This window comes from Triturus cristatus, chromosome 3_2 (assembly GCF_964204655.1).
Source record: "Triturus cristatus chromosome 3_2, aTriCri1.1, whole genome shotgun sequence".
Taxonomy (NCBI): Eukaryota; Metazoa; Chordata; class Amphibia; order Caudata; family Salamandridae; genus Triturus; species Triturus cristatus.
In genome coordinates, this window is record NC_140584.1 from 521,166,110 (window position 1) to 521,184,834 (window position 18,725).

Below are 18,725 nucleotides of genomic sequence, written 5' to 3' on the forward strand. Positions count from 1 at the left end.
CTCCTCACCAGTAGCTGGAACCAAGCTCTCGGTCGCTCCAGGGGCCGATCTGCCCCCCGAGAACCGCCGCCGCCAGCAGGCCTCCCGCTGCCACGTCCACTGCTCCGAGGGCGCCAGGGCCGACGCGCGTCCTGCGTCCGCCCCTGGGATCACCAAACTCGAGGCCCCGGCTGCACTGCTATCCACCAGGCCGCTGCACCCGCGCCCGTCGGCGTCCGGTCCCCTGCCCTCCGGGCGCTGGCGTTGTTCACCCAGCGCCTCCTGCAAGGATCTGGTGCCACTACGCCCCCTCCAGGACTCGTCAGCGGTCCGAGGGAGCCAGGATAATCGGCGGATAAGTTGCGGGCCGGACGGAGCTCTCTAGCACACGTCCGCCATTGCAGCTCGCTTGGCCACGCCCCCATACTTCTGGATTTATCAGCGGCATTCGACATGGTCAGCCATAAATGCCTCAGAGAAACTCTTAAATTCAGAATGGGGCAATCAGGAGCAGTCCTTAACTGGTTCACCTCTTTCTTGCAGAACCCACAATAAAGAGTTAGAATCATCAGCACCCTATCTGAAATAGCTTACATTGAAATAGCTACAATTTCAACAGCACTCTTCAATCTATATATGGAACCACTCACTGAAATCCTGCAACAGTCGAAAGTCTTGTACCACTTATATGCTGATGATACGCAACTTTGCATCAAACTCTCCTCTCAAAAGGATATCTGGCCAGTTGATGAGACTCTGAGGAAAACATAGGACTGGCTGACACACAGCCATCTAAAAGAAAATCCACTGAAGCCCGAATTCATTCTCTTCTTCCCACCCCAAACTCGACTATGATCCTATAGCCTAAGTTTGCTAAACTGCACCCTAACCATCTGGGAAAATTACTAGGCATTACACTAGACTCTAATCTTAATATGCAAGCTCACATACAAGCTGCAACCAGAAGCGCTACCCTACACCTCCTAAATAAAAATAAACCCATTTATATCACTTGAAGACCTCAAAACAGCGGTCCAATCTCTAGTGCTCCCAAGACTTGACTATGACACACTCGTATCGTATGTATTCCCAAAGCCAGCTTAGCCCCAGTCAAAGCAACATTAAGTGCAGCAGTAAGACTCATAGCAGTTCTATGATCGCATTTCCCCATCATTCAGAGCTCTCATCTGGCTCCCAGTGGAAGCTAGGATTCAACTGAAGGTTGCATGCATAACCGACAAAGCTCTGCACAGTTCTGGTCCTAAATACATGGTGAAGGTGATCAAACTGTCAGGAGGTGGAAGGGATTCTCTAAGTGCTAAATCCCTCATACTAGAACCAGAGAGATTAAAAAATAGGAGAACACTACTACTAGAAAAACATGTGTCATATGAGAACTTTTATAACTGTAATTCACACTAGTTTATTTGGTATCTTATTGTTTTGTAATCAAGAAAAGGGTTGGTGATGCTTTCTGGCCTGACCAGGATTCATTGACACAGGACCAATAGTATATTTATAATAAATGTCTCTAGTCCCTGATTATGGAGCTGGTATTAAGCCATTGCCCATTCATCCCCTAGGTAGCCAACCAATGTTTGACAGATTTGAGCCAAGAAATAGTACCAGTCTGATCCAATGGCAGTATATCTTGCAAACGCAGCCTATGTGCTTCTAACTCCTCATTAAGCCAAATACTGCGCCAATATGACAAGGGTCTACATTTGATGATGACTTCTATACCCTTCATGCCCATGTCTATGTGTAATAGTGGTGTAGGAGAACTTTGAGAAAGTTTGACCAGTGCTCTTTAGAATCTATTCTCTGCGCTAGCCAGGCCTGAGAGGTTATTTAAACTCCACAGGTCAGCGCCGTAAAGATCTGCACCCAAGACACTAGCTTTGTAAACTTACAATGAAGTGAAACAGGTCTAGTGCTTGGTTAAAACGTTTAGGGTTATGTTATGTTATTTATTTCTGTAAAGGGCTCCTGTACCCGAGGGTGTCTTGGCACTGCCTTGTGTGAGGTAGCCAATTAGAATTAGGTTTGAATACTGATGAAAAATTGGCAGAACACAACAAAGATGGTTTATTCATTAAAAAGCCAAGTTTTAAGGGCTTTCTTAAAATGTAAAATATTGGTCAGTTCCTTCAGTTTGAGAGGGACTTCCACAGCTTAGCTGTGCCAACCACGAAACTTCAATGTGATTTCCTGAATCTGGGGAAATTTTTTGCAGCTATAGAGTGTAGTAGTCTAGTGGGGATGTACCATAAGAAGTTTTGATAAAGACAGTCTGGTCCAATGATGTGAAACGCCTTAAAGGCAATGCACAGTGCCTTAAAGGCATTACTTTTCCTTCTGGGTAGCCATTGTAGCTCTCTAGGTGCAAAGGTTGCTGATTGATATTTAGGTAGTCCAAACAAGAGACGAGCTGCAGCATTTTCTTGTGTCTGTAGTTTTGTCCGAAGGTTTTGTTGCATATTAATATACAGAGTGTTGCAGTAGTCCAGTTTAGACAGGACCAATGCTATAACAACACAGTTTTTGAAGATTCGTAGAAATGAAAGGCAGAATTTTCCGGATTATTTTTAGGATGTAAAAAACAGAAAATGCAGTTTGATTGGCCTGGCTGTTAAAAGTCAGCTTACTTTTTTACTGGCTTTGGCAGGGCACCTATATCCTCGGGCTACCAGCTGGGGAACCAAAAAGATGTATTATTTTCAAAAAAGATAATTTCTGTCTTTCTTGAGTTAAGTTTCAAACAATTTTTGGTCATCCAGTCCCCAATGCTTTTCATGCAGTTATGGAATTTGATGGCCGTTTGATCTGGGTTGCCTGAGAACGAGACCACAATTTGGGTGTCATCGGCATAGTAAATAACTGGGAACCCAAACGATTTTATGAGTTTGGTCAGTGGTGTAATGTATAGATTAAAAAGAGTGGGGCTAAGCGATGCACCTTGTGGGACACAACATGGAAGGGTAAAAAAATTAGATACATAATCATTCATTGCTACGCATTCAATCAATCAATCAATTAATTTGTAGAGTGCACTACTCACCCGTGAGGGTCTCAAGGCGCTGGGGAGGGGGGGAGGGTGCTGCTACTGCTCGAACAGCCAGGTCTTGAGAAGTCTCCGGAAGGTCAGCAGGTCCTGGGTCTGTTGTAGGCAAAGGGGGAGGGTGTTCCAAGTCTTGGTGGTGAGGTGGGAGAAGGATCTACTGCCGGCGGTCGCTCATCGGATGTGGGGGACGGTGGCGAGGGCAAGGTCAGCGGAGCGAAGCTGGCATTTCGGGGTGTAGAAGGTGAGTCGTTCGTTGAGGTACGCTGGTCCGGTGTTGTGGAGTGCTTTGTGAGTGTGGGTGGGGAGCTTGAAGGTGATCCTCTTGTTGACGGGTAGCAAGTGCAGGCCTTTCAGGTGGGTTGTGATGTGGCGGGGTATGTCAAGGATGAGGCGTGCAGAGGCATTGTGTATGTGTTGTAGTCATTTCTGGAGTTTGGCTGAGGTTCCCGCGTAGAGGGTGTTGCCGTTGTCCAGCCTGCTGCTGATGAGGGCCTGGGTGACCGTCCTTATCATTTCGGTGGGGATTCATCTGTAGATCTTGCGGAGCATGCGGAGGGTGTTGAAGCAGGAGGAGGAGACGGCGTTGACTTGCTGGGTCATAGACAGTCATCCCAAGCAGAGGGGGTGGATCCGATGATGAGGACCTCCGTCTTGTCCGAGTTCAGTTTCAGGTGGCTGTTCTTCATCCATTCGGTGATGGCCTTCCTACCTTCGTGGAGGTTGGTTTTGGCAGTGGTGGGGGCCTTGGTGAGGGAGAGGATGAGCTGGATGTCGTCGGCCTATGAGATGATGTTGAGGTCGTGCGATTGGACGATCTTGGCGAGCGGTGCCATGTAGATGTTGAAGAGTGTCGGGCTGAGGGACGATCCTTGGACTACGCCGCAGATGATCTTGGTGTCTTTAGATCGGAATGGAGGGAGGCGGACATTCTGGGTTCTGCCGGTGAGGAAGGAGGAGGTCCAGTCCAGGGCTTTGTCGCGTATCCCGGCGTTGTGGAGGCGAGTGCATAGGGTGTGGTGGCAGACGGTGTCGAAGGCGGCCGAAAGGTCCAGGAGGATGAGGGCCACGGTTTCTCCGTTGTCCAGCTGGGCTCTGATGTCGTCGGTGACGGCGATGAGGGCTGTTTCGGCGCTGTGGTTGCTACGGAATCCGGATTGGGACAGGTCCAGGATGTTGTTCTCTTCAAGGAAGGAGGTCAGTTGCCTGTTGACAATCTTCTCAATTACTTTCGCCAGGAACGGGAGTAGGGAGATGGGCCGGAAGTTCTTGAAGTCCTTGGGGTCCGCCTTGGGTTTCTTGAGTAGGGCGTTGATCTCGGCGTGCTTCCAGCTCTCCGGGAAGGTGGCGGTCTCGAAGGAGTTGTTGATGATCTTGCGGAGATGGGGTGCGATGGTGGAGCTTGCTTTGTTGAAGATGTGGTGCAGGCAGGGGTCTGATGGTGAGCCGGAGTGGATGGTGTTCATGATTTTGATGGTGTCTTCGTCGTTGACGTGGGTCCAGGAAAGCAGGGGGTCGGTGTGGATGGGGCACGGTGAGTCTGAGTGTCTGGTGTAGGTATCTGTCGGGTGGGCCTGGTTGTTGAAGCTGTCGTGGATGTATGCGATCTTGCGATGGAAGAAGGTGGCTAGGGAGTCGCAGAGGTCTTGCAATGGCAGGATGATGTTGGAATTGGCGCTGGGGTTGAAGAATTCCTTCACGATGTTGAAGAACTCTTTGCTGTTGTGTGCGTTGTTGTTGATGCGTTCTTTGAAGTTGGTCCTTTTGGTGGTTCGGATGAGTTGGTGGTGTCGGAGGATAGTGCTCTTGTAGGCTGCGTTCCTGTCCGGAGTCTGTGTGTGGTGCCACTTCTTCTCGAGCCTGCGGCAGGCCTGCTTGGAAGCCTGGAGGTCGGCGGTGAACCAGGTGGCCTTTCTGTGGGTGCGTCTGTTAGAGGGTTTCTCGATCGGGCGAGAGTGTTGGCGCAGTCGTCGATCCATTGCCTGAGGTTGCGGGCGGCCTTGTTGGTGTCGGTGGTGTCAGTAGGTGGGTTTAGGGTGAGGGTAGTGTTCAGCTGGGCTTCAGTGACTTTGCTCCAGCAGCGGCGGAGGGCCCGTTGAGTGTGGTGGTAGTCGGTGGGTTTCTCGAAGGTGAAGTGGATGCAGCGGTGGTCAGTTCATTGGAGTTCGGTGGTGTGGCTGAAGGTGACATGGTTGCTGGCGGAGAGGATGGGATCGAGCGTGTTTCCGGCAGAGTGGGTGGGAGTCGTGACGAGCTGTTTGAGTCCTAAGTTGTCGAGGTTGTCGAACAGGGTGGTGGAGTTGCTGTCGTTGGTGTTCGAGGTGGAAGTTCAGGTCACCGAGGAGGATGTAGTCCGTGGACGCAAGGGCGTGCATGCTGACGAAGTCGGCGATGGAGTCGCTGAATTGTGACCGGGGGCCGGGGGGTCTTGAGATGAGGATTTCTTTGAGGGTGGTGTTGGGGTCGATGTGGATCTGGAAATGCATTGCTCTTATTCTGCCAAGAAAGATGTTAAGAGGTAAAGGACTGTTCCTCTGATTCCCATTGAATAAAGGCAGCCAATCAAGATGTTATTATTATGCTGCCTAGAGGGCTAACGATATTAGGGCAGCATTTTATCCTCTGTTATGTTCTCAGATGCAACAATAAGTGCCGCCTCTGTCCTGTGTTGGCTTCTAAAGCAGAAGTGTGAGGCATCTAGAAGACAGTTTGCATCAATGAAGGCTGTCAGTTGTTGGTTGATGGTCTTGTCTATGAACTTTGCTGGAAGTGGAAGCTGGGATACAGGCTGATAATTACACTGGTCAGATGATAGGAGATTGTTTCTTTTTATTAAAGGTAAGATGGAAGCTCTTTTCCAGAGTTTTGGAAAGTATATATTTGTTAAATGATCTGAAATTATTTCAGGTGCTTGTTGGACATTTTTAGAGGGCAAGGATCCTCAGGGGACACAGATTTCATAGATTTAATCAGTCTGAGTACCTGATACGTAGTAAATGGGGAAAAGGCAGCTAAAGGTTCTGATTCAGTGGGAAAGGAGGTATCTTTTGATGGGCTAGGAATCACTATATGATTCGCTGTTAAGGCTGGGTAAACATCTTCGACTTTGGAATGAAAAAAGGAGGCCAGTGTATTACAAAAAAGACTGGCTGGAGATGGAGTTGCTATTTTCAGAGATGTTTGAGAGTGATTTCACTATTTTAAAAAGCTATTTTGCGTAGTCTCTGGCAGTTTCGATTTTTTGGGTAAGGAAGGATTTTTTTTTCAAAAATCATGATTTTATATTCCTTTAAGGATTTTTTGTATAGGTCTTTATCTTCAGTATTATAGTGCTGTCTCCAACGTTGTTCTAGTCTACGGCACAGTTGTTTTTGCGTTTTGAGCTTGTCTAAATACCAGGTTTCAGTGGGTGTCAATCTATGGGGTGTTCATGTTTTTTTAAGGGACTAATTGATTGGCCGCGTTGACTAGCCAGGAGTGAAATTTTGTGACTGTGTGGTCTAGATTTCTTTTCTGCGTCGGTCTGATTTAGAAAGAACAAATGTTAACTTATTTGACTCTAATTTGTGCGATGAATAAACTATTTTGGGCTTGTGAGATTCTGCTTGGAGAGGCGATTTTTCCATAGGAGTAATATTAAACATTACTGCAGAATGATGTATCCATGTGAGTGGTAAGACATTTTGAAATTTTAACAGGGGGTTGTCAGTGAAAATCCCGTCAAGGGCATTTCCCGCCACATGTTTGGGGTCCAGAACAATCTGATTAAGCCTAGGCTAGACATGGTTTCCAATGAGGTATTGGAGTCTTTGTCGAAAAGGTTCTCAAGTTGAAAATAAAAATCACCTAGAATAGTATAGTTTGTGGTGTTAAAGCTGGACTTTAGACTAAGACTGAGTTTTTGGGCAAAACAGGATCAGGAACTCTGTGGCCGGTAAATAGAAGGACACAGCAAGTATTATTAGGGTTTAGTCTGATTTTAAAAGACAGCGCTTCACAGTCTGTATTCTGGGGATAGGGGATAAAATAAGCACTGAGCTGGTTATTATATGCAATTGCAATACCTCCACCTCTTTTGGTTGGATGGTCTGATCTGTACATGGAGTGGCCTGCCAGTAAAGAAGCTGCAAGATCTGCCCAAGTTTCAGTTATGAAAGTTAGGTCTATTGTGTTGGAATCAATAAAGTCATTAAATTCCACCTCACTTTTTTATCAAGGATCTAGCATTTATTAATGTACATTACAAGGGCTTTATGTTTTTTACTTTCTTTATGCTCACTGATTCCCCTGTGGGAATATCTTTGATTTTAAAATTACAGTGCGTGAGATTACAAGAAGGACATTTAGTGTTGCCTAGATTAGCCTGCAGGTGCAGAGTTACACATGAGGGATTCTTACCAGATGCCTGAAGCGTGAGTAGTTTCTCCCTTGAGTATGTGAGCTCACAAGTGGAATCTGGGGTGAAACGAGCAGGGGGCATGGCGCTGGTCGCAGTCCAGCCAGGCTTACCTTTGACGTTCACCCACTGAGCCGATGTATTTGTAGTTTGGTAACAGAGTAGAGGGGGTGTCTGGGGAGTGGTGACACCGTGCAACCTAAAACAGTGCAAGGGGAAATTACAATCTAAACGGGGATCCAGCAACCCCACATGGACTACCGCAGGCTTCCCTGCAGGTAGCTACTGCTAGTAAAGTAATTAAAATTAAATTAAAAGGTTTAAAACTGGCAATAATAAAACAAGTAATATAAAAAGGGCTCAAAAGCCCTTGCAATATGGCAATATTAATTTGATCGGGAGCCAGGCACCTTCAAAATCACACTGTAGTGCGTACAAGGAAACAAAACATTCATCGATACACTACTGTCAGTCAAGGCAGCGCAGATCAGCGGAGCTGATACATTTGTAGTTTGGCATCAGAGGAGGGGGCGTGTCCGGGTCCGTGTTGACTCGGTGCTGTGAGCACACCATAAAACAGTGTAAAGTGAAATTAAAATCCAAACTGGGGTCCAGCAACCCCATGTGGAGTACCGCACGCTCGCCTGCTGGTAGCCACTACTGGTAAAATAATTTAAATTAAATTAAAAGTTTTAAAACTGGCAATCATAAAACAAGTAAAAAGACAAAGCACTGATTTGTAGGGTTAACTGACTCTTACTTATATGAGCTATCCATAATATATTAACTGATTAATTTCACCTCGAGATATTCAAAGTGTGTCACCCATCTATATTTGAATTGCCCAAAGTCAGCCTGCGCTTTGGCCGTTTGTGCAATTTATGAGAGCTAAATGACATATGCTTTGGGGCTGAATTATAATTTGGCAGATGACCCATCGCCCTCCAGGGCGGCGGAGTAAATTGCTCTATCTCTTTGATGGAGATAAAATTTGGCAACTAATGAAATGTCTGCGAGCCCAGCAGAGATTTCCGGCATTGACAGTGACTGCTGTCACGGTGGTTCCTGCTAACGCATTGTAAGTTTAACAGATGGCTCTGTCAAACATGACAGAGCCATATGTCAAAGTTAAATTTTTTTATTTTCAGAAAGAAAATGCCAAAGTGAGCTTTTCTTTTTGAAAATAATAAAATCAATGCCCCCTTTACCATGGAAATTTCCTCCCATGGTGACGGGGAATTGAGCATTTTCCGTGCCCTTTAGTGACATGTTTTTGCTAGCGGTAACAGGCACTGAAAAATAGCTATAGGTCTGCCCATATGAATTTGGTGGGCGGACATACAGCCAAATTGCCGATGGCCATTACTCTGGCAGGTCATTGGAGGAGTTTGAGCCCGGCGGAGATGGAGTAGTCTCCGCCAGCACGAAACTATGGTCCACCCGCATTGAAATCGGGCTGAAGGACCATAGTCTTTGCGGGAGGGAACTCCGTCGCCACTGCGATGAAGTTCCCTCTCTGCCAAGATATCAATAATGCCCTAAGGTTCCAGTGGGATCAACTCTAACCCTTGGTCCTCACATAAGGCCACAAATCTACCTAGCAAAGACTGTAACCCCATTAAAGTTTTTAACATAAGTAAAGTATCATCTGTGAATAGCAAGGCCGGAACTCAAGGTATTCTACAACTCAAATATTATACTGGGAAAAGAGGATGAGTGCTAACACGTATCACTGTATTAACACCCCTATCAATGAGGGTACAGTCAGTTAAGTTGCCCTCTTTGCACCATCTGACCTGTCCATATTTGTCTGCATGGAGGCATATGAGTATTAACGTGATACGGTTGGCTACCCTCATTCCTTCTAGTACTGTCCATAATCTAGTTCTAAGAATCATGTCAAAGGCTGAATGAGGGTCGACAAAGGGCACTTCTAAATCCAGCTTGTAGATGGGTGAGCATGTTGCTCTCGGCCATCCATTCCTTAACATTATCCAGCACCTACCTGGGGAACACTTTCTGCAGCACTTCAATTAAACCAATTGGGCCATAATTGGTAGGTCCCTCCTTACTTACCTTTTTGTGAATCGTAACAATTACCGGCTCGCCAACTGTCTGGAACATCCAAACCATATTCTATTGCATGTGACACCTAATTTAAGTTTGGAACCCAGGTCTTAGGTCAGAAAGGTACGGGTCTCCAAGGATTTTGTCAGGAATGGGGGCCTTGCCCCGTTCTATCAGGATTATTGCCAAAATAGTCTATTGTAAGGTATATAGTTGGCCATTGTGTTGACCTGGGTGCTTCATGTATAAGTGAGGCATAGTATTTCAACCTCTTTATATATTAAAGCCTCTGGGTACATTTTTTTTAACTTTTGACCTCATAAAGGTCCCTTGAGATCCCCACCCAAAATGGCCTTGGGGGTCATGATTGCCCATCCTGCCTCTGTAGTGGCCTTTGATTATTTTTTTTCAGGGATCAAGTCAACACAAGCCTAGAAAGGCTGCCGCAACATTGTCTTCATGTTGTGTCCAGTCAATCAGGTTCTGCCAATCCACTTCAAACGACCAATCAGAGAATATCTGGACTCTAGCTGTCCAGATATTTCTAACTTTTTACTAGGGTTATTCTGATCACACCCAACTCTTTAAATGTTAATTTCCCTAACATGGCTAACCGGATTTACACCAAAGGACATAAAGCATGCTTTCTTAGTAAAATACGAACTTTTGCCAAATTTGGCACAATTCCATTCAGCCATTTTTTCTGTATGGGAGAGCAAACTTTCCTATTCGAATTAACATGGAATATCACAATTTTGGCTAACCCCCTTTTTCTTGGCCTCAACTTGATGAATCAGAACAAAAATGTCCATGAAGGAGCCAAGGTGGAGGAACTTTCTTTTGGAATGTATTGTGCAGATTCTTCAAGCAACGCAAAAGATATTAAAGAAACAAAAAATGCCTTTGTGAAGAAACTCTGACTTAACCATAGGTACACAGTGTCCACCACCACTGTGTAATATGTGTTTGTAGAAATGGGACACATTTTCTCAGTTTCACTGATACATTGATTGAATGGATTCTTTAGCGCTGATTTTATGGTTAAACCCCAAAAGGAAGCCCTCGTCAGAGTCATTCACTACACATAAATACAGATGTGCAACGTTTCTTAATTAATGTTGAAATTTCTCGATATTATTAAAATGTCACTAATGTTTTGTGTGGTCTTTGTAATCTCATGCAGTGGGCTGCAGTGTGCAAGATGGCCCCTTGCTGAACAATGAAGGAGTATTAGATTTTCCTGGAACACCCAATGAACTTTATGAAAGCAATGAGTGAGTGTAAAGGAACATGCTTCCAGATTATGAGCTTTACAGTAACAATGTATACATAAAACAAATAAATTCAATGCAAACTATAATTTCAGATTGTGTATATGGACCATAGAAGTCTCTGATGGAATGCATATCTTATTGAACTTTACACGCTTTGACACAGAATTTGATGTGTCATGCAACTTGGATTTTGTAGCAGTGTATACTGCTGAACGTCTTCTTGGTAAGTGATAAAATGTATCTTGAAATCTACCAATTTGATTTAGATTTTCACATTTACCTACAATAAACACAAAAATATTTCTTCTTTTTATGCAACTTTGTTTTCTTAATACAGTGGTATTTTAAGCACTTCCTTAACAACATTATGAATGTAATTGTAACAGCACTCCTTTTAGAGACTACAGCATGTTGGAGTTGGTACATTCTGTATGAAGCATACTATACTTAAATTTGGGATTTTTCTTGTGTTGTTTTTTCAATTCATTACTGTTTCTATGCTGCAAATATACTTTACAGTTCGACCCTAAGTCAAGTCTGACTGGTTTGTGCCAAACAACCAGATGGTTATGCACAGGTTAAATTAGTAATTTTTATGACTCACTCTGACAAGGATTGTGGTTGTAGCTTGAGTGGGGCTCCCACCCCCTTCAACCAATAACCAGATTTTGTACAAATGGAGACAAAAACTGAGCTCTCCAAATGGGGGAAATAGCTATGCTAACAACAATGACATAATCAAAAATACAAATAACTAAATAACTTCATAGGAAAATCTTAAAAAAAAAAAATTCACATCACATTTATTTAATTAGAAATTAGTACAGAATTCATAATCATTAGCTAGGATACAGAGGCCACATCCACTACTTGGATACTCAGCGTTCCTGTAGTGCAGTGTTTCCTGGAGTCACATTGGAAAGAATGCACCATGCTGTGTTTGTCTATGCTTGTGCAATTGTGTGGAAACTGACTATCATTTTAAAATTGATGAGGGGGATGTAGAACTAGCAATAAACCTCACCTGGTCTAGGCTGGGAAGATGAGAGGCTCTTAATCTCTTTCTCCATTGTGGATATTGCAACCTTCTCACAGTTCTTGATGCCAATCCTACTGGATCTACTAGAATTATTCGTAACTGTCACTGACGGGCCTTGTGATTCTGAGACATGAATGATGCAGCTTCCTGCTTTGCATAGGCTTCTGGCATATACACAGGTGGAAAAGTCATTACCACTTACCAAATCTCTGATCTACTAGTATGGTAGTGCCATTTTCCTTTTCACAAAGCTGAACCCCTCAGCTGCAATGTCCCTATTCCCAACCAAACATATATTCGCCTCACTGCTCCCAGCAAAAATGTCAATCTCTATGCCATTCGGCAGTCTACTTATTCATTTAACTCATATAACCCCTAATCTGTGCCTATAAAGGTGCTGCCTCTTGCAAGTCCAGTATAATCATTAGAGAAAACATATGTTTGTAGTCCTTTCCTAAAAACCTTGAGATCCATCAACAGTCTCAATGATAGGGAGAGGTTCCTTCCCCTTTGCGGGTCAACTCAATGATAAGATTTGTTGCAAAGGGTTTTTTTTCTTCAAAGGAGCAAAAATAGGCCAGTTTTGAATGGGTTGTCCTCGTATGTTGAATTGACAATCGCAACTTCACCAAGGGGTACCCATGTTTTGGGGATAGTTTTGTGTAAGACTATGTGAAAGTGAGCAAACCCTATAAATATTATCTTTGACTTTAGAGGGAACTAGTCGAGGAAACAAAAGATAGGATAAGCATCATGAAATGTATAAAATATTCACAACCACGCTGGCAACACATTTTATTTATTCTGTAGCCTCTGCATTAGATGTGAGTAAAAAATGTAAGTATTAGTTGGGGGGTGGGGGGTGAGAACCCACCTCAAATAATCACATTCCTTGTCAGGATGAATCACTAAAGTCACTTAACTAATCTGTACTTAACTCTCTGGTAGCTCAACACAAAGCAGCTAGGCATAACTTAAAAGCAATTTGTAAAGTATTTATGTGTTACTCAAACAGTAATACAGTGAAAACACAACACAAGAAAAATCCCAAACCAATGTAGGAAACTAGAGAATATTTTAAGAAGTACAATGACAAAACAATGACAATAATCCAATAAATTGAACCGTAAATCTGACTTTTTAAATTTTGATTTAAAAATGGCAGCAAAAAGTACAAAGAATTGTCTTTTTGCACTAGACCAGGTGAAAGTCAAAAACTAAGGCCAACCGTGATGGATAGCTGGTAGGATAGAGGGACCGGTTCATCCCTGTGAAAAAGTTATCTTCTGACTTAGAAGGTTTTATGGATAAAAGCCCTCTACGCTCAGATTTAGAAACATTTCTGGAAGTCAGATCTCCTTCAGTGGGCTAACCAACAAGCTGAGGCCGACTGGTAGATAAATGTCAACAGCTGCTGGCACATCTGCAGAGAGTATCGTACCTGAATTCCATCACAGGGAAATCATGGACTGCCGCAGAACAGTCACACCTTGACCCACCGAATCTCAAACTCCAATAACTATGTTAAAACACAGAGACCCCCAGGGGAAAGGAAGGGATAGAGAAGACAGAAGCTAGTAATGGATCCAATGTTCAATAACTAAACAAGAAGAGAAACACTTGTTATTACTTCTGTATTACTTTAGTGGTCATAAACACCTAGATTGGAACCCACCTATTTCCTGGCTATCTGCCCCTCTGTAGACTGTGTATATGCAGTTATATATCTGGAAAACAGAACGTATCAGAAATCAATACACTTAGAAGTGATATTAATATAACCATTCAAAGCATTTATACCAGAATTCCTAAGTATGGTTGCCTGTGATTAGAATATAGTTTTATATGACCATGACATTTATTTTATACCCACAATAATTCCATAACTGTTACTTTACACTCTGCTATAGTTTTCTTCCTTCAAACAAAATAGGACCAACTGCTGACCTTTAAGTTACTTAAAATAATTCCTAGAACAGCTCTATTTTGGTCACTAGAAGGCAATGTTGATACTCCCTGAACACAAATAAAGAATCACCTTGTGTAGGAAAACACTGTCCAGTCTCTTTAAAACATGAAAAAGAAACTCAAAGAATATCCTTCATCAAGCTGCATAGTAATTAGTAACACTTCCTGAGTTCCAATCTCTTTAACTCACACAAGATAAATACATAGGATATCAGCTTCTGGTAATTGCAGAAATGCTTAAATAATTAGCAAAAAACCACAACCTGTTCTTCCAGATGGACAATCACAAATCCTTGAAACAGAATATCAGGAAAGGAAGAGATTACAGGATGCTCCTTCAGTATCTGGCACAGCAACAACAGTTTGGAAGCACAGTTCTCTGTTCCAACTCTGGTTACATATTCACCACAATGTAGCATGTGACTGCAGACTGAACCACTAGACCACAGATCCAAAGGTAAACACATGTCTACCAGGCATGTGTAAAAGTTCAATTATACTGAATCTTTTCTTGTTTCCTGAATGTATGCAGCTGTAATAGGAAGACTTGTATGCTGAGAAACATATCTTAAGGCAACAACCATAGGACCATCCCCCTCACAAGGCCCTGCCCGAGGCACAGGCTTAAATGGCTAACAATGATGAAATGTCGTAATCAGGTGAGAGGCATGGACTTGAGAAGCAGACTCCCCTAATCTCTTCTCCTGGACTATATCTGATCCAATCCAATAAATGCTGGTGTTGTCATTTGCACCGGGTAAGATGAGAATCTAGAACAGCCTTTATCTCATATTCAGGTTCCAATTCCACCATAACTGGGGGAGGTACTTTTTGAAATCCTGTGCCAGGAACAACAGGTCCTAAAAGGGAGACAAGAAATACAATGTGCGTATGTAATTAAGAAGGGAGTGCCATCCTCCCTACCACTGTATTGACATGTTTCTGTATCTTATACGGATCAATGACCCAAGGCAAAACCTTAGGTTTTCCATGCAGATTGAGCTATGTGGTACAAAGCCATACTATAGACCCAGAGGCATCATTTGGGTTTTCTATTCTCTTCGTATCAGCTTGCAATTTATCTTGGTATTTAGCTTTCTGCATATGTTACTTTATCTTTTTCCATTCTCCTTGGAGATGTTTGAGTCTCTGTGTAACTGTGGTATTTTCTATAGATGTAGACAACAGATTAGTTTGTATTCTGGCGTAATATCCCTGCATGCTAAAGATTTGTGTCTGTACCGTAGTGCTGTGAGGAGAGTTACTATAGCCGAATTCTTCAAGCCAGAGATGTTGTACTCAACTATTTTGACCAGTAGGATAGCAACAAAGATTCTTTTCTAGCTCTTGATTAACACGTTCGGTCTTCTTTCCTTGATAGCAAGAGATCCACAAAATGCTGCCTATAACTGGGATACAGATTGTGCTCCCCTGTCTAAGATCACAGAATAGGGTATCACATGAAGTCAAACTATAGGCTGCAAAAATAACTTACTTTTATCCTTGGCAATAGGTAGGCCTTTAACTGGACTGAAATGAGCCATCTTAGTTAACCCCTTCCCCGCTCATGACGGAACCACTCCGTCATGAGCCACGGTTGCGCTGTGCTCATGACGGAGTGGTTCCGTCATGCTACGGCCGTTGGCGGCCGCTCCGCCCACGCGGCACTAATTCCCCGCCTGTGCGGGCGATTAGCGCAGTGGGCGGAGACGTGACGGAACTACTCCGTCATGAGCACAGCTCAACCGTGGCTCGTGACGGAGCGGTTCCGTCATGAGCACCGCGCCACCGCGCTGCCCCCAAACCCCCCCCCACAGCGCCGCGGCGGAATTCCTGCCGCGGCGAAGGGGTTAAAGCATTAACTATTACAAAAATAGTGTCATAATCTTGGTTGACTGACATGTCTGTAACAAAATCCATGGTGACCACTGTTCACGACAATGAAGGAGTGTCATTTATTTGTATTAACCCAATAGACTTTGTCTTATCATTCTTTGATCATACAGAAATGGCACAGGTGTTGGCATACTTCATGACATCATAGCTCATGTTATTCCACCAAAGGAACATTTCAATCGATCAAGAATTTTCTAAAGTCCATAATGTCTTGCCAGACTAGAGTCATGAGTTTCTTGTAAAGCCTTGGTACATAAGGTAGTTGGTAAACACACTGCAGTTTTATAATAAGTCATTAATACACTTCCAATCTTCATCAGGTGACACCCAATCAAGCATGTCCTGTCTTGACATTGTACTTTTGATCTCTGCACAGACATCTTCTTGGCTAGTAACCGCTGTAATCTTCTCATGTCCAATGATAGGAACGGGGGGACTGTTCTCTCTTCTCCATATAGACGTTACAAGGCATCTGCCTTCTCATTCTTCTTACTAGGTCTTTATGATCAAATTAATTCATGTTCTGAATAAAATAGCGACCATTGTAATTGGCTAGCTGTTGTGGCTTCTGCAGATTTTAAGAAAGTTAGATTCTTTTTCATTTAATGCATAAATGTGACAACATGGCAATTAAGCCCCAGGAATCAGATCTACCCAACAATCATACTATATACATCAGAATATTCCCAGTATTGTGAAGGGATATGTAAAAGACGTGTGAGTGAGTAAAAGAGATCTTTGAAGATACAGTATGGGAATTGACTAATCTTTCAATTTGTTTCTGTCCTTTCTCTACCAAACATAGAGATTTACTGAAACTTGATGTAATTGTCACAACTTTGTTTTCCCTGTCTATGACTGAATTATGCTATTTTAACCTTAGTAGTCCTAAAAATATTTTATATAAAGGTGCATCGATTAAATCAAAACTAATGACTACCCATACACACCATTGTAAACTGGGCTGAGCAATGAGTGATAGGTCCAGAGGTTAGTCATTACTACTTCTCTGTTACTTTAGTGGTCATACACACCTAGAATGAAATCCATTCATTGTTTATACACTCTTTCTGGGCTGTCTGCCTCTCTGTAGAAATGTGTATATACAGTTATATATCAAGAAAGCAAAATGTATCACGAATCTTAAAATTAGAATGTGAGAGTGACATTAAAATATCCATTCAAAGCATGTGCAACAGAATTATTGAGAATGGTTACCTGATGATTATAATATAATTATCTATGTCCATGACATTCCTTTTATATTCACAATAATTACATAACTTTTACCTCACACTCTGCAATAATTTTCTTCCATCAAACAAAATAGGACCAAATATGATCTTTAAGTTCATTGAATTAATTCCTGGAACAGTTCTGCTTTTGGTCACTAGATGGAAATGTTAAGCCTCCATAAACACAAATAGAATCAACATGTGTCAGAAACGTTGTCTAAATTCAAGTTTCTTTAAATCATGAAAAAGAAACAGAAAAACATATGGGCTTCGGAAAGCTGCTTCAATCCTTATGTGATTAGTAACAATGCTTGAGATCCATCTCTTTCATGCACACAAAATAAATGCAAAGGATATCTTTGGATAACTGCAGCAATCCTCAAATAATTAGTGGAAAAACAAAACCTGACGGGCAGCCGAGAAACCTTGATACAGAATACCAGGAAAAGCAGAGATTACAGAGTCCTCCTTCGGCAACTGGCACAGCAACAACAGTTGGGAAGCACAGCTGTCTGTTCGGAATCTGTTTATATAGTCACAACAATGTAGCATGTGACTGCGGACTGAACCACTAGACCAAAGATCCAAAGGTACACACAACATGTCTGCCACACATGCATAGAAGTTCTATTATAATGAATCCTTTCTTGTTTCCTGGCAGTAATTAGAAGAACTGAATGCTGAGAAACATATGTTAAGGCAACAACCCTCTATGATTCTACCCATTCTTCTCCTGTTTCTGATTTTAAGTAAGAGTGTATTTCACATATAACCACACATATTACTTCCAAGTCCTGGCAGTTGCAGCTTTGATGACGATCCCAAATGGTTCTCCAGGAAGAAAAACGGCAAAACGTTTCTAAGTTCTACTTTTTTAGTTTGGGGATTGGAAGTGTACACTTTACCACCAACCAAGGGTTAGGACTTAGGGAGCACCACTTGGGGGTTAGAACTCACTCTAAATAGGGCCAGCAGCAGGGCAGTCCTGTAGCTCAAACAGAAGGTCAGCCAACTGACCCTTGAAGTCACTTCTGGGTCCTGGGTTCAAGGCAAGAAGGACCAGTCTTCCTTCAGGTTCTTCAGACAGTAAGGCAATTCTTCTGATTCTTCACAGGTCCAGGAGTGTTCTGACGAGAGGTCTGTGGGGTCCATCTATATAGCCAGTGCTAGGCTGTGGGTGGGGGCAACCCTTTGTCCACCCCTGTTAGACTTGTCAGCCTTAGGGTAGTCTTCCCCAAACTTTTTGCCTACTTCCCTCCAATTTCTGGCCAAAATCATTTTTGTTGGCTCTAGGACTCTGGGCACTTTTACCATTGCCTACCAGTGCTAAAGTGCTTGTGCTCACGCCCCTAAACAAGGTTTCATTGGCATTCACCTAATTGGCATATTTAATTTACTTATAAGTCCCTTGTAGAGTTGTATACCATGTACCCATGACCTGTAAATTAAATGCTACTAATGGTCCTGTAGTACCCACTTAAGTTGCTCTTCAAAAAATGCCCATGGCCTGCCATTGCAGCCTGCATGCCGTGTTGCACTGCCATGTTGACTTTGCATAAAAACCCTCTTGCTAAGCCTTAAACTCCCGTTTTATTACATATGAGTCAGCCTTAAGGTTGTCTCTGGGTTGCCCTTAGGGTAGGGTGCTGTGTAATTAAAAGGTTTTTTTAAGTTTTACATGTCCTGGCAGTGAAAAACGCCAACATTTGTTTTTCACTACTGAGAGGCCCACCCCTCTCATAGGATAACATTGGGGATTCCTTATCACATTTTATAAGCTGTAATTCCTAATTTGGAGAATTTAGATCCA

General features: G+C 43.0%; 1 protein-coding gene across 1 annotated transcript in view; it reads left to right on the forward strand.

Moving 5' to 3' along the window:
• The window catches only part of OVCH2 (ovochymase 2), an 881,024-nt gene that overhangs the window by 533,819 nt on the left and 328,480 nt on the right, over positions 1-18,725 (forward strand). Inside the window, exons 9-10 of the mRNA XM_085648218.1 lie at positions 10,687-10,777; positions 10,870-11,000. Of these exons, the coding sequence (XP_085504344.1) occupies positions 10,687-10,777; positions 10,870-11,000 (222 nt within the window). The remainder of the gene's footprint in view (positions 1-10,686; positions 10,778-10,869; positions 11,001-18,725) is intronic.